The following is a 16131-nucleotide window of genomic DNA, read 5'->3' on the forward strand; positions in this document are numbered from 1 at the left end:
GGCCCCGGGCAGCACAGAGCGGGACAAGAACAGACTGAACAAGCTGGTCAGGAGGGCCAGCTCCGTCCTGGGCTGCCCCCTGGACTCTGTGGAGGAGGTGAGGGACAGGAGGGTGTTAGCCAAGCTCACCTCCATTATGGACAACACCTCCCACCCACTGCACGGGACTGTAGAAGAGCTGTGCAGCTCTCTCAGTGGCAGACTGAGACACCCTCAGTGCAGGACGGAGCGCTACCGCAAAGCCTTCATCCCCACTGCTGTCAGACTGTACAATAAGACTGTGAAGTAACGCCGACTGTAACAAGTGAATTTCTCCTTTGTGAGATCAATAAAGATTTATCTTATCTTATCTTATCTTTATGCCCTATTTAAAGCTTAGGCGATTACAGACTATTTTGTATTTGTTTGACAAGCCCTAAACTGCGAGTTGCCCGGCTCCCTGGAGAAAAAACCTACACCTGATCTACAACAATCTGATTTCAACTGAGGTTTTTACTTTGAAGGGGGCAAAGCTCGGCTCCCGCTTTTGCAGACTGCCATTGTGTCCTTGGGCAAGACACCTCACCAGCCTTGCCAGTGTGAAGGCAGTGTGAGTCACCGAATATTGCAATAACAGGAATCTGGCTATTTTGTGCGACACTATTATATTAAGCTATGAAGTTAATTGAAATACTAACGCTGAGATGTTCATACGTTGCCCAGATGATGTGCAGCACAGGAGCTTAATATAATAATGGATGAAATATTAATTACCTGCTGTTAAACTCCATGTGTTTCTGTTGCATTGTGTATCATCGATGCTTTTCCCCCGAGATGGCACCGGGCACCTGTCACCCTCGCATGTTTTTCCTCACAGCCTGCCAACATCCAACACTTCAGTGCACGCTCATCATGGAAATCTGGCACTGCGCTGTGAAACTCTGGCTTCTTTTCTACTTTTCTCTGTCCGTTTCAGCCGAGGCCACGTGCAAGCTGAAGGCCAAGTTCAACCTGAGCGGGTACAAGGATGTGCTGAAGAAGAAGGTGGTGATCGGGGGGATGTTTCCCATTCACATGCGAATAGCCTCCAGTGATGGCAACACGTCGAGGATCCCCGTGTCGTCCGGGTGCGAGGGGTAAGCAGCGTGACTACTGCAACAAGTGGCCCAATCAATTTAAATATGCATGATTTTATTGTGTATAAAACCTGCTGATTCTGTGGTTTTAACCTCTACAAAAACATGCATCTGTATTACCACTCACTGAGCAGGTGATCCTTGGGATGTTAAATTGAGTATTTCAATATAATTTTCGAGGGGAAGTACATTTTAATGACATTTTGTAGTTAAACGTTTCAACTTGATGAAGTATTTACCTTTATTTTGGACACAATACATGAATAAATTCGACAAAATTTGAATTCAGTTGACCATTTTATATATAATCAGCAGCACCCTCCAGGTAAGTAAGGGATAATAACTATTTATCAGAGGCAAGTACTAAATAGTAGGGCTGGGACGATCCGATACATATCACGATACCCAGGGGCCGATCCGATCTGTATAGTGATACGGTAAATAATTATGATAGGGATATGTTGACCTTAAAATGTGTAAAATTCATGTGTCTAAAGTTTATAAACCAAATGCCATTTGACATTTACTAAAGTGTTTAGATTGAAAAGTGAATTAACACAAGTGCTGTAACTGTAAAACAAAGCAGTGTGTGATGAAAATGCCTCCAAACACATGTATTGAAAGATTACTTGCGATACTTGATAAAGTATCGATCCTTGGTATTGCAGCACAAAGTATTGCGATCCAAGTCCGATCCGATTTTTTGTCCCGGCCCTACTAAATAGTGAGTGAAAGCTGAAAAACAAAACATGCTTCTGTGTTAGCATGTTTTACTTCATTTACCGTTTCATGTTGCCTGTATTACAGTATTAAGGCCCCAAATCTGTTATTTAAGTGTAGCCACTATTGCAATATCTTTTATTAAACCAAATTTGGATAAGCCTCAATTTACAGAAGATTAGACCAATCTTTTTATTATTTAACAACAATCAGGTTTGTCTCATGATGATAGATTGTTTTGTTTGTATCTGTATTAAAACAGAACTTGGAAATGTCGGACTTGGTGTTACTACAGGGCGGCTCCCCTGCGGCCAATTAGCAGCAGCAGCAAATGTTATTATCAAGATTGACCTTTTATGCAACACTAATGATTTTTTATATTTATTTAAAATCACTTATGTGTAAAATATACCACGATGTACAGATATACTCATTTGTTTTTTTCTGTAAGATGTTATTCTGATGAGCTTCACGACCCAACTCCAACGCTTCATAATGAGCCACGACTAAAAGGACATTCATTTAAAGTCACCCCCACTTTAATGGAGTGGTGCCTCATTTGAAAGCTAAGACCTGTTCTTCGTGTTTCTATGTGTTGTTGCCACGTTGTCATCTTATTTGTTGTGTTTTTGTTTCTTTTTCATCCTCATTTACGTCTCGTTTTCATCTCTATTTTGACGCTTTTTTCAGGAAGTTTTTAGATTTGGGACTAACAGGAGAGAATTTGCTTGTATACATGGGGGTTAAGAGGTTAGCTATTTTGTGTTTTGACATCTTTAATATTTGAGTCCAATCTTTAAGTTCTGCAACCCACTGGAAATTTAAGGTCCTGACCCAGAACCACTGGCCTATATAATAAAATACACCTGATCAATGTTTAACAGAAGTAAACCAATAAAATTAGTGTGGCTTACTCATTATGAGAAACACTTTCTAAGATGAGCTCACTCCTTGTCAAGATACATATTTATATTTACTTTTTTAAAATAATGAACCCATCTACAAATAAAATAAATGCTTGTATTTTGTGGGTGAAGTGTTATAGCTGTGAAGTTTACAGAGTCTATATAGGTAGCAGGATGTCAAATTTATTGCGTTTTAAAGCCATTTGAACGTCTTGCTCCTTGTCTTAACTGAGCGCATTTTCTCCAGTTTGGCATTACCCAAAGCTAAAAGCTTCTTGGAATAAGGCATCAAAACAGACGAGAAGAAAACAAGGATGAAAAAAGTGACAAAAAACTCTAAAAGTACAACAAAAAAGTTACATTTTTTTTTAAAAAGCAGCAAAAAACATGTCAAAAATCAACAAAAACACAACCAAAAAGTGATCAAAAAGACATCAAAAGCACAATAAGATGAGCAACAAAAAGTGGCAAAAATTAGATGGAAAAGAACGTGAAAAGGGTGCGACAATACGGCAACAAAGATCTGCTAACATCAGTTTTTCTACACCTTAGCTTTCAAATGAGCCGTCACCCTGGCCTATAGGCTGTACACACCAGCCAAGAAGCTTTTAGATTTGGGTAAAATCAAACTGGAGAAAATGTGCTTGGTTCAGGTGGGGGTTTATGAAGAGATTAAAGTCCATAAACAATGTTTTTAATGCTGCAAATGGACTAACTTTTAATTTTTAACTTTTAATTCCTGTTCATTTTCTTCTCACATCCTCAGCTTTAACTTCCGCACTTTCCGCTGGACCCAGACGATGCTTTTTGCCATCGACGAGATCAACAAAAGCCCGGACCTGCTCCCGGACACAGACCTGGGCTACGTCATCTACGACTCCTGCTTCACCATCTCCAAAGCCGTGGAGGGCACCCTCACCTACCTGACCGGCCAAGACGAGGCGGTGCCCAACTACCGCTGCGGCAACGGCGCCCCCCTGGGGGCCCTGGTGGGCGCCGGAGGGTCAGACCTTTCCATCGCCACAGCCAGGATCATGGGACTGTACCATTTCCCACAGGTAAATTAGAAAGACTTTTATATTCATCAGTTATCTCACAAATATGACGAGGGTGAAGGTTTGGCTGCAGTTTTATAATAAGGATAGTTTTTTGCCCTTAAATAAATAAAAAAAACTTGACATTTTGTAAAACTTAGCTCGTTTCTATTATTTGTTCTTAACCCCCACCCTTTACCAACATCTAAAAGGTTACACACTCACTTTTTCATCACTTTTTTATAACTTTATTGTCACTTTTTTTGTTTGTATGACCTTTTCATTCTCATTTTTGTCTTGTTTTTGTCACTATTTTGACAAATGTTTCAAGAAGCTTTTTGATTTGGTTGAATTCGGACTGGAGGAAATGTGCTCGGTTCTGGTGGGGATTAATACGTTTTTTAAATAATTTATTCAGAATGAAGACGTATATATTTGTGTAATGTAAGTCTGCTACGCATTTAATGTTTGAATTCTTTGTCATCTTTTTTGTTTTTTCTTATGAAACCAAAATGTTCAAGCAGTAAAAATGGCTTTCTGGCCCCTTTCCACTCATAAAACAGTTGTTTTTAGATTAATATTTAATTTGACATGTGACCAGGGCTGGGTACAGTTAAGCAATACCAGTATGGAACTGGAAAGTTTAGCTACAACTACTGGTATCGAAAAATAAAAGTATAGAAAGCAGGTATCGAAATAAATATATCTTTAGAGACCAGATTTGGATGCCTGTTGCTTGGTTGTTTGACATCAGAAAAAAAAAAATGGCCTAGGCTTAAATTGGAGTAGGAATAAATTAACTTTATTGTTCTGTTTTATGGTTATATGACAAATATTTTAGTAAAGGTATTGAAAAGGTATCGTTCAGGTGTCGGTATCATAAACCAAATATAATTAAAGGAACAGGCCACCGTTTTTCCATACTGAGACAATGTGCACCTCCTGAAAGTGCACATTGTCGTTGTGTCCTTGGGCAAGACACCTCACCCACATTGCCCCCAGTGTCTGCGTACATTGGTGTATGAATGAGTATGAATGGGTGAGTGGATCCTTGCTGTAAAGCGCTTTGAGTGCCTAATGTAGGTGGAAAAGCGCTATATAAGTTCAGACCATTTACCATTTACCATATGTTCTTACCCGAGTTTAGACGAGTTGATGTGTTCCTGTTTGGTCTTTGTGCCCGTGGAAGAGCGTGGTCGCTTCCAACTCCACCCCATCTGGAGCTATAGGAATACACTGGGAGAGGCCAAATGCTAACAACATCTTTGGTCGTTTTGCGTGACTGAGGGTACACATCAACTCATCTAAGCCCAGGTAAGAACATATCTCAGTATGGAAAAACGGTGGCCTGTTCCTTTTAAAGTACTGGTATAGGAAGAAATGTAACAGTACCAGCCCTACACGTGACGCCTCATGATGTGGTGGCAGCAGCAGGACACTGGTTCTGTTTTAGAGGAGGCGACTCCCAAGGGAGGAACGATCCTGACAACTGGGAAACACCCAAGTCTACATTTCTGTGGAAGAATGTTTTACTCACTGCCAATTTCCACACAAGGATAATACATTGCCCACCTAATAATACTTCTGATGTCTTAAAATCAACAATGAGGAAGCATTAGCGGTAATGGGTGTCGTAGGCTGCCCTCTAGTGGTTCACAAAAGGTTCTACAACACAAGCAAAAGTAAGTATGGTTTCAGGTTTCAGTGTGTTACAGTGAAAATGCCATAAAATATCTCAAATTGGGCGAACTGGAACTACATTTATATTTTTTTTACTCAAGCAAAAGTATAAATACTTAATTATAATAAGCGTTATATAGCTCAAGTACATTACTTAACTAATACCAATCATCATAATATTTGATTTTTAAATGCTTACTTCATATCTGGAGAAACACATTTATGCAACATTTATGAAATACAAGACGTTCTCTTTTTAACCTCTTAACCCCCTCCTGAACTGAGCACATTTTTTCCAGTTTGGCTTTCCCCAAATCGAAAAGCTTCTTGAAAAAAATAGCGACCAAAACGAGACAAAAAAGACACAAAAAAGTTCTGAAAATGTGACAAAAAAAGCAACAAAATGCAGAGAAAAAAAGCAACAAAATAGCGAGAAAAACATGACAAAAAAAGTGACGAGAACAAAAAAAAAATCAAAAACACAGGACCAAAAACGGACAAATAGCAGCAAAAAAAGTGACCAAAACGCAACAAAAGAGCGACAAAAATGTGACAAAAATAGTCAAAAGTCAACAAAGCAATCCATTTAGACTATTCACTTTCAAATAGGGCATTACACTGGCCTATAGGCTGTACACACCAGTCAAGAAGCTTTTAGATTTGGGTAAAGCAGAACTGAAGAGTTAAAGACGAGGACGGTTATATTTTCTCGACTGAACAAACCTAAATCCTGTTGCTCTTGCAGGTCAGTTACTGCTCGACCTGCAGCGCCCTCAACAGCAAGTTCCAGTTCCCCACTTTCCTGAGAACGGCCCCGAACGACGAGCACCAGTCCAGAGCCATGGCCCGCCTGGTGCTGCACTTCGGCTGGACCTGGGTGGGCACCATCGCCGCGGACGACGACTACGGCAAATACGGCATCAAGGATTTCAAAGAGCTGGTGGAGGAGGCGGGCGTCTGCATCTCCTTCTCGGAGACTCTGCCCAAGGTTCACACATCGACCCTTTGTTTCACCGTGCAAATGTTTTATAAGACCTTTGTATTACTGAATATGTTAAGGCAAGACACTGCTGTACGACAAAAAGTGCATTATAGTCCATAGACAGAAAAATGCCTTTTAAAAATATGGCTGTTAAAATGATAATTGCCTGTACGAATATATAGAGTACATTTCATTCCGTGGAATAATAAACACATTGTTTTGCAGATTGGACACGGCAGTCATTTTAGCTTTCCCTGCAGTGTCTGCTATTATTGCTTTGCCACAAGATTCTCATAAAACATGTCTCGCCTGCATGTCAACACTTCCCACCCATCTGAAAAAGGACACCCAGTCCAAAGATATACAGACAGAACTACCACTAAATGCTAAAAACTGTTTTAAAGTACCGATAGTAGATTTTTTTTTTTGTGCTTATTTTTTTTGTCAAATTCTTCAACAAAACAATACATAAATGAATATAACAAAGATCAACTTAAAATTTAATGACCAGTTGCTTTTATTTGCTCCATGTGATTTACTTCATTCTAGGTTAATGAATATCTCAATATTTTGGGGACTTTCTTTCAATATTTGTATCTGTTTCTGTGTGCGGCACTTTGGCCAACTGTACAGTTCTTAAAGTGCTTTATAAATAAAGTTGGTATGGTATGGTATGGTAATTATATGTTTGCAAACCATCAGAAATATGCAAAAATGAGCTGGCAAACATCTAAATTTACATTGCTTTGTCACTCAAAAAGAGAAAGGGCAGAAAAAACACTTTTTTCCCTCCATTTATCCAAAAGTTTTTCCCAATTTTTTCCAATTTTGTTCTTAATTTTTTCCAATTTCTTCCACATTTTTTCTTTTTTGAAAATTATTTTTACCCTTTTTTCTTTCTTTTTTTTGGGCAATTTTTCTTGCACTTTCCTCCCCATTTCGCCCTTTTTTCTACCAATTTCCCCCCATTTTGTCGTCATTTATTGACACTGGAGATAATCTCGATATTGTGCAAACAGCAGTTTTGATATTATCTTGTAGGTGATATATTGCCCTCTTCTACTAACCACTAAGCCACTGTGACGTCACGTGCAACACAGTGGCTGGGCAGGGCTCATTACTAATTGAAACATACAAGCTTGAGCTAAACTTCTTGTTTATATCCCGATCTGTACTTTTTGGGGTTCCAGGAGGCCCTCACCCCTTTTGAGAATAGATAGTTCAAGACAAAGAATCATCTCCAGATTCCGAGGCGTAATAGTCCTCTGTGTCTTCAGGTGCACTCTCCCGAGGACATCCAGCGCATTGTGGAGACTGTCGTGGAGTCCACCGCCAAGATCATCGTGGTGTTTTCGTCCGACGTGGACCTCAGCCCTCTGATCGGAGAACTGCTGCGCCACAACGTCACCAACCGGACATGGATCGCCAGCGAAGCCTGGGTCACCTCCGCTCTCATCAACCAGCCGGGGGTGAGAGCAGGCCATGCAACTGTTGTTCTCTTTGCTCTTATAGGAATATTTTACACAGCACCCTCTGTTGGACCTGGATTCACTTGTTAAACGATAAACTAAGGCCATGAATAACTGCTTTGTTATTTGAAGTAGATACAAAAGTGCCCGACGTGTTTGTGTTTCCTGGATCTCTGTGACTAGGTGGGCTCTTTGCTTGGCGGGACGTTGGGGTTTGCAGTGAAAAGAGCTGACATCCCGGGTCTCCAGGAGTATCTGCTGGATCTGGACCCATACGAGCTGCTCACAGAGGAATTCTGGGAAACGGTGTGTACTTTACTCTCTATCCCTTTAGCCACATGACCAGAGGAACCACAGGGAGAACTGGGGCTGAGGAAGTACTTTCTATTCTGACCAGGAAGGCTTTGATGTCATGATTATGTAAAGATGTAACAAAGAACAAGTGCATCAATGCATTAGGCACAATCCAGCTGCTAATTTTCATCTTTCATCTCGGATGTGTGGAGCTTCTCTTTGTTCTGTGCATCATGAACAGAAGCGATAAAACGCTGTGAATCATTTGATAAAACAATGTAGTTTCTCTGTCATCCAGGTAGTTAATTCGACTCAAAAAAGGGTGAATCAAAACAACTGGACTTACTTTAAAAACGAGCTGACAGTGAATCATTGTTGGTTTGGAAACTGCAGCAAGTTCATTGGAAGCTGCATTTGCTGCACTATCTTTAATTTCCATGGTGAAATGTGCAATCTGGATGCCTTCATTTAGTTTTTGTAACTCATGTAAGCGTGTACACAGACTTTTCTCTTGAAATAAGTACATTTATCATCAATTTGAGAGTCTAATTTCAAGGAATCTGTCCATGGAGCAAGATATTTACACTTCATTCATGATAAAACAACTACAACAGTTTTATTTCAAGTAAATGAAGAATGTTTATCTAGTTTTGAGAGCAGTGATATTAATTGATCTTAATTGAAGTGTAAATATCTTGCCCCATGGACAGAGTTCTTGAAATTAGACTCTCAAATTAAGGACAAAAGTACTTATTTCAAGAAAATGACACTTATTTCAAGATGTCAAGGGAGTTTCCCCATGAACTGTTTTAAGAACACTTTATGAAGATATCTGGTCTAATACAGATTGTGTCCTGCAGTACTTTAACTGCACACTGCACATCAGCCGAGCTCTGAGTCAGTCCCACCTGAAAGCCAGCGACTCTCTGTCCCGGGCTGGGCAGCCTGAAGGAATGTGCTCAGGGAAGGAGCCCCTCACCAGAATCAACAACACATACTGGGATGTTTCACAGCTGCGGATCACTTACAAGTACGTTTTAGCTCACAGTGCATAAGAGAAGAGCTGTGTGTTTATGTAATCCTGAATGTCTCTTATATTTCATTGTGATATATTCCACAGTGTCTACAAAGCGGTTTATGCTGTGGCCCACGCTCTGCACAACCTGGAGCACTGTGAGGACGGCAGTGGGCCTTTCACTGGGAAAACGTGTGCAAATATATCCAACTTTGAACCATGGCAGGTACGGCTTATAATGTACAGGGTTTGACATTAACACGAGCCATGAGATTGATTTCTATTATGGCGAGAAACTCTTTTACTCTCTCTGGCCATATTCAACATTTGAGTTGAAAAATACCTCGATCCTCCAGCCCTTTTCTAAGTAGCTCCCCCATATTAGATGCTAGGGGCTGGGCGTTTGGACGATTACGATTTTAATTGATTTTATTTGAAATAAACTTTAAAAAGTCTCCTGACTTCATTTGAAAGAACACGGCCTCTGTGAAGCAGAGATTGTCAGAAAGTCGCTGCTTCTCTGCTGGTGTCATGTTGGTGGGACATGGAGCGACAGACTCAATTTTACAATTTAGCCATTTTCCAAATCGTCTGTTTTTAAAAGCATGAATTAATTTGATTTATCGCCCAGCCCTAACTCAACTAATTTTCTTTTACTTCATTGAAATATCATCTTGCCCACAAACTCTTAAGACTAAAATCTGCCTACATCGCACAATTGCTTTTGAAGTTTAAGCTCTTTGCCGTTTTTGTTACGTAAAAGAACCTCACAGGGTAATAAAGGTTGTAGACCCCGTTTTAGACCATGTTTTTCTTTATTTTATTGATACACAGAACAATAAAGAAGCTTAAAGTAAGACGTGGCCAATAAATCCAGTTGTTTGTTAGCAGTAGAGGCACAGAATGTTATAATGTTATTAATACCAGGTCAGTGTCACACTAAAATGTTTGATACAGAGGTTAAAATCATCTAAAATCTATATCTCTGGCAATATGTGCTAACTCAGGAGGACACTTGAGGGGTCGCTCTAGTTAAACAAAGATTTGAGCTTTGTTTTACCGTCCTGAATACTGTCAGATGATGTATTGATTTGTATAATTCCTCTGAAATCACTTAAAACACTAAGAGTAGTTCTGTGTCTCCTTTCTATACTGATGCTAATCTATGAACCGTGTGTGCTAGTTCCTCCTAACATGTTTCTGTGTTGTCTCAGCTAATGTACTACATGAAGAATGTGAACTACACAGTGCCTCACACCGGGGAGAGGATCTACTTCGAAGATGGCGACGTGGAGGGCTATTACGACATCCTGAACTGGCAGGTGGACGACCTCGGGGAGATCTCGTACGTGACCGTGGGACAGTACAGAGCTTCAGCCGAAAACAGCATGACCGTCAGGAACGACTCCATCATTTGGAACAACCAGGAAACCACGGTCAGCTCCGCCTCTGACGCACTTTTTTTAGATATTTGGGTCATTTTTTGGGGCAAATTTAGATTTTTCTTTCATTCTACTTTCTAATCACTGAACTTCCAAACAGCCTTAAGCCTGTAAACCTAATGTATAATTGTTTTATAAGCAATTACTTACTAACTTAAAGACATGTTATAACCCTAAAGTACTTTTTCTTCCTATTTTCCCAAAAAAATGTTCAATACCGTTTAGGCCAGAGGATCCCTTGCCAACAATGACTGTGAATAAATGATTAATGTCTTGTAAATGGTTGAATTCATAGAACTTTGTGAAGAAATCCTATACAGGACCAAACTATTGTTATTATAAGTCGGAATAACTATTTCTATTTGTGTTGTTGTGATGCGTGAAAGGTACTGAAAGAATCTAACTACCGGTATATTCAGTAATCATAATAATGTGTTTGAATTGTTTTTTTTTAGCCTCCCAGGTCGATTTGCAGTGAGAACTGTCAGCCAGGCACCCGGAAAGGAATCCGTCAGGGAGAGCCAGTCTGCTGCTTCGACTGTATCCCGTGCGCTGACGGAGAGATCAGCAACCTCACCAGTCAGTGCCACTTTACGTTTGTAATTCACTAAGTTAATACTGCGAATACTTTGGAGCAGTGAGAAATGGATAATGTTTTTATTAAAAGAAGAAGAAGGCTATATAACACAACATTGGCTTCTTTTCAGCCTTTAACCGTGATATAACATTGTTCCTTCGTCTGGAGCACCATTTTGTTTCCATCGCGCAGTTTTGAGTAATCCTGTTGACTTTAGTTGTTTCTTCCTCCACTGCAGATGCAATCCGAGATAGATGGAGAGCAAAAGTGAGGTCCTACTTCTGCATTAAATCTTTTCCTCACCTCTGCATCTTTTGCTAAAAGTAAAAACTCAAGCTCAAAGTAAAAACACTCCCTTTTTGGCTTTTCTCTCCAATGAAACAGCTGCTCAACAAAGGAGAGCAAGTGGAGGGGGGTCATCAGGGCATACAGGGAGATTTTATGAAACAAGGAAGCCATACTTAAAAGTCACCATGCATTGCCCGCTCAAGGGAATCTTTGTACAGTGCTTTTCACATGACTCAAGTCGCCCAAAGCTCTTCACAAGGGACAATTTTTCATTCTCTCCATACCTGGTGGTGGTTAACGTAATGTAGCGACAGCGGGACATTGACTGACAGAAGAACGGCTGTAGACATCTTCACCAACGACCACAACCAGCCACTCACTCGCTTAACACACAGTCTCCCATCCATGTACTAACCCTGCTTAGCTTTTTGAGATCTGACAGGTTCAGCACCCACTTTTAAAGTCCATAAACCGCCCCCTTTCTGAGCAGTTCGCCACCAAACTACATCTTTTACGGCTCCATCCATTTGTATCCAATAGCTAGTAATTGTGACTTGTATTTTGCTGAGGTGCCACAGTTCTGCATGTTACGTCCGCTTTAATCTCCTTCCAGACGCTCGTGAATGCATCCTGTGTCATGAAGACTACTGGTCCAATGAAGCCCATGACGAGTGTGTGCTGAAGATCATTGAGTTCTTGGCCTTTGAGGAGCCCCTCGGCATCACCCTCATCGTCATCTCTGCATTTGGAGCTCTCCTCACCATCGCTGTCGGGGTGAGACTCTTTGAATCAGGGAGAAATAGCTAAGGGAGTATTTGTGGTTATTGCAGCATTTTGTAATCAACCAAGTGTAAGATTGTGTTCACGATATGTTTGAGATTATGACCCAATATCTACAAACAAGCATAATACCCCGTCTTTAAACAGAAATGTATTATTCGTTTATGAAGTTGTGTCAAAACAGCTTGATGTGACTTGTGCAGCCCTGATCACAGACGCATTGTAATTTTCTGTGCCCAGGTGGTGTTCATGGTGAACGTCAACACTCCTCTGGTGAAGGCCAATGACCCCTTGCTGAGTTTCAGCCTGCTCTTCGGTCTGGTGGTGACGTTCCTCTGCTCCATCGTCTTCCTGGGGCAGCCTCAGCACTGGAGCTGCATGACCAGCCAAGTGGCCCTGGCTCTGGGCTTCGCGCTCTGCCTGTCCTCCATCATGGGTAAGAGTCAGTGCGGTCACGATGCTTGAAGTTCAAAGCCGATACTTAATACTGAAGTGTGAAGATTGAGCATAAAGGTGCATTGACGTAGTATTCCTATTGTGAACTCTGGCATTCACACATTTGTGGACACACTGTGTCCACAAACTATAAATATAATTGTATTGATAGACAGACTTCGTCCTTTTTGGTTGTTTTCATGATGATTTTCTTGTCACATTTTTGTGGTTTGATCACAGTTACAGAACACAAAAAACCCTAAATGTGGCCAAAAGAGAAGAAGCTTAGATCAGTTTTGAAGGTCTTAGCTTTCAAATGAGTCTCTACACTGGCCTATAGACTGTAAACTCTTCATAAAAGATCTGATTTACAAATGACTGCAAAGTATCGATACCTTTGCAAATGAGTCTCTGTATTAATTGAAGTATAAATTAGCAGTGTTGGGGTAACGTATTACAAAAGCAATGTGTTACAAAAACTTACTTACTTTTTTCAGTTACTAAGGAATATAACAAATTACTTACACAAAATACGGGAATATATTAGTTTTTACATTTCAAGTAACTTGAGTTACAAGAGCATTTAATGTATGAACAAAAAAATGCCAAACTCCCCCCAAATAAAATGCAGCACCAAATCCAGTTGGACACTGGTGTATAAGATCTGCAGTCTGCAGTTAATGTCCTCAGAACAAAACACAAGAGAATTTGGAAGGAAAAGGAAATCTGCGCTTTTGCTCGGTGGTATTATTACTTTTTTCAGTTTATAATTTGCCAAAAGTAACTCAAAAGTAACTCAAAGTCGTGTAACTCAGCTACATTTTTGAAACAGTTATATGTAAATACAAACTTATTACATTTTTAAAGCTGTAATCACTAATATAGAATATATTAAATTTTTTAAGTAACACCCAACACTGTAAATCAGTTTGCTCTGTTCATCGCACAAAGCTGTAGGACTAAAAATCTCAATGACAATGACATAGGGTCACATGATTGGACGTTTTCCTTGTGTTTGTGGTCAGGTAAGGCGTCAGTGCTCATGCTGCGGGCTCTGGCTGTGAAGGCGTCGCGAGCCAGATCTAAAGCCGCTGCCAAAGCTGCTAAAGCTGCAGCCGAGGCAGCGGCCAACAGCGGCAGTCCAGACGTCATCATGAGCAACATGCACAACATCAGCGACCAGAGCGGGTTCCCAGAGAAAGACAAACTCACCTGTGGCCACCAGAGGGCGATGGCTGCTCTCGCTACTTTAATACAGGTAACGGTAAAGCAGTGAAGGTCTGCAGAAGATATCGCCAAATAATTATTATAATCACAATATCCATATCGGAAGAGGCCATGATGTCAAAGAATCTCTTAGATTTACACACACAGCCTAAAACAAAAACAAATTAAATACAGGTTAGTTCACTTTAATGCCCAGGCAGCTCAAAGTGCTTCACACAATTATGGACAAAATACTAGAGCATAGATACACTAAACAAAGACTTTACATCCAAGTAGCACTCATACACACTTTTGACACAAAAATGTAGTTTTACTCATAACTTTCCTCATGTCTTCTTTTAATTTTGTTGAGGTCTTGATTTAGTTTTAGATTTGATGTAAAAAAAAAAGAAAAAAAAAAAACAATAAACAAAAACAAGTTGCTTACAATGACACTCCAGGTTTTAGAGGACAAGATAAAAAAAACAAAACAATGTCTTGTGATGTAGCCTGCATGTTTCAACAATGTCCTAATGTGTAGAATGAGCCCAGATATATTTACCACAACTGCCTCTAAAATCCTGCACTGTCACTAAAAAAGGTGTTAATTCGGGTCCAAAGTGCGGTCATGCACGAGCTTAATATAGAAAGTACAGTTACACGTATGACCTGAGGTGGCAGTAGTGAGTATTAATTGGCAAACTTGCATCTAGCCCCTTTAATTTTACATTTTGATCAGACCAGTCTCTAGTAACAAATTGAGAGGTATAAGTGTAATACCTGCTTCATTATTGACTACGTTACAATATAAAGCTCTGTCCAGTTTATCGTCTCTGTTTAACTTTGCCACCTCGTCCCACAGGCCATCGGGTGCACCGTGTGGCTGCTCACGCTGCCCCCTCATCCCATCAAGAACACGTCAGCCCAGGACATCAAGATCATCCTGGAGTGTCACGAAGGCAACGTGATCTTCATCTGCTGCATCTTCGCCTACGACATCCTCCTGGCTCTGGTGGCTTTCATTTTCGCCTTCATCGCCCGGAAACTGGAGGACCACTTCAGGTAGGAGCCGCTCTTGCCACTTCTGTGTTACTGTATATTCATTTCATGTTTAAACCCGTTTCCCAGCGAAGCGAAGTGCGTGACATTTGGGATGCTGGTGTTCTTCATCGTGTGGATCTCCTTCGTCCCGGCGTACCTCAGCACGAGGGGAAAGTTCATGGTGGCCGTTCAGATTTTCGCCATCCTCGCCTCCAGCTTTGGACTCCTGACGTGCATCTTTTTACCGAAATGCTACATAATTCTCGTCAAGCCTGAACGTAACACCGAGGAGCTGATCCGAGCGCGCTCCAAACAACGGGACTCCACTCTGACCGGGACCTCGGCGTCTCTCGGCACCACGGCCACAGAAATCAACTCCACCACCGCCTCCACCGCCATCGATGATTAATAAGAGCAATATCAACCACAAACAGATCTTATTTTGTTATAACGCTTTGAAATATAATAGCATTTTTCCTTTATTGTAAAATAAAACCACATTTTTATAGCATTTTATAACAAATTTGGTAACTCACTACGAAGCCATTTGTAAAACATCAGTAATAACGTCTTTTATTTATGGCCTGACAAAGATATTCACTAGTTAGGTGCTTATAACTGATTAACAAATCATAAGGAAAGCTTTGTAAATGTTGTAGAAATAATGAAATAAGATACAAATGCAGTCACTATAAAGAGAAACCATAAATTGCTTGTGTTGTACAATGAGTTATGACACTTAAATAATGTAACTTAAAGAGACTGGATGCAAGTTGGTCATTTTATACTCACTACTGCCACCTCAGGTCTTATGCGTAACTGCAGTCTCTATATTAAGCTTGTGCATGTCGGCACTTTGGACCCGAAGAAACAAGTTTTTGAGTGACAGTGCAGGATTTTAGAGGCAGTTGTGGTGAATTCTACACATTAGGACATGGCTGGAACATGTAGGGGGAGGAAAATACTACTAAACATTTTTAAACTCTGTATAGTCCCTTTAATGTCTTTGGATATGAACTCCCACCTGAACTGAACACATTTTCTCCAGTTTGGCTTTACCCAAACCTTAAAGCGCCAAAATAGTGACAAAAATGAGTGACTAAAATGCAACAAAAGAGTCAGAAACGTGAAAAAGTGAGAAAAATATG

General features: G+C 40.5%; 1 protein-coding gene across 1 annotated transcript; it reads left to right on the forward strand.

Annotated features, from left to right (window-relative positions):
• Positions 1-813: 813 nt before the first annotated feature.
• On the forward strand, positions 814-15394 carry vmn2r1 (vomeronasal 2, receptor 1; the record flags this gene model as incomplete). The annotated part of the gene is made up of 14 exons (XM_079569780.1): positions 814-1115; positions 3507-3798; positions 6200-6442; positions 7714-7905; positions 8089-8211; positions 9060-9229; positions 9320-9440; positions 10429-10650; positions 11112-11235; positions 12135-12295; positions 12542-12737; positions 13762-13994; positions 14805-15004; positions 15071-15394. The coding sequence occupies 14 exons, from the start codon at positions 814-816 to the stop codon at positions 15390-15392; spliced, it is 2901 nt and encodes a 966-aa protein (XP_079425906.1). The 3' UTR covers positions 15393-15394.
• Positions 15395-16131: the final 737 nt, after the last annotated feature.

Source organism: Gobius niger, assembly GCF_951799975.1.
Source record: "Gobius niger genome assembly, chromosome: 1".
NCBI lineage: Eukaryota > Metazoa > Chordata > Actinopteri > Gobiiformes > Gobiidae > Gobius > Gobius niger.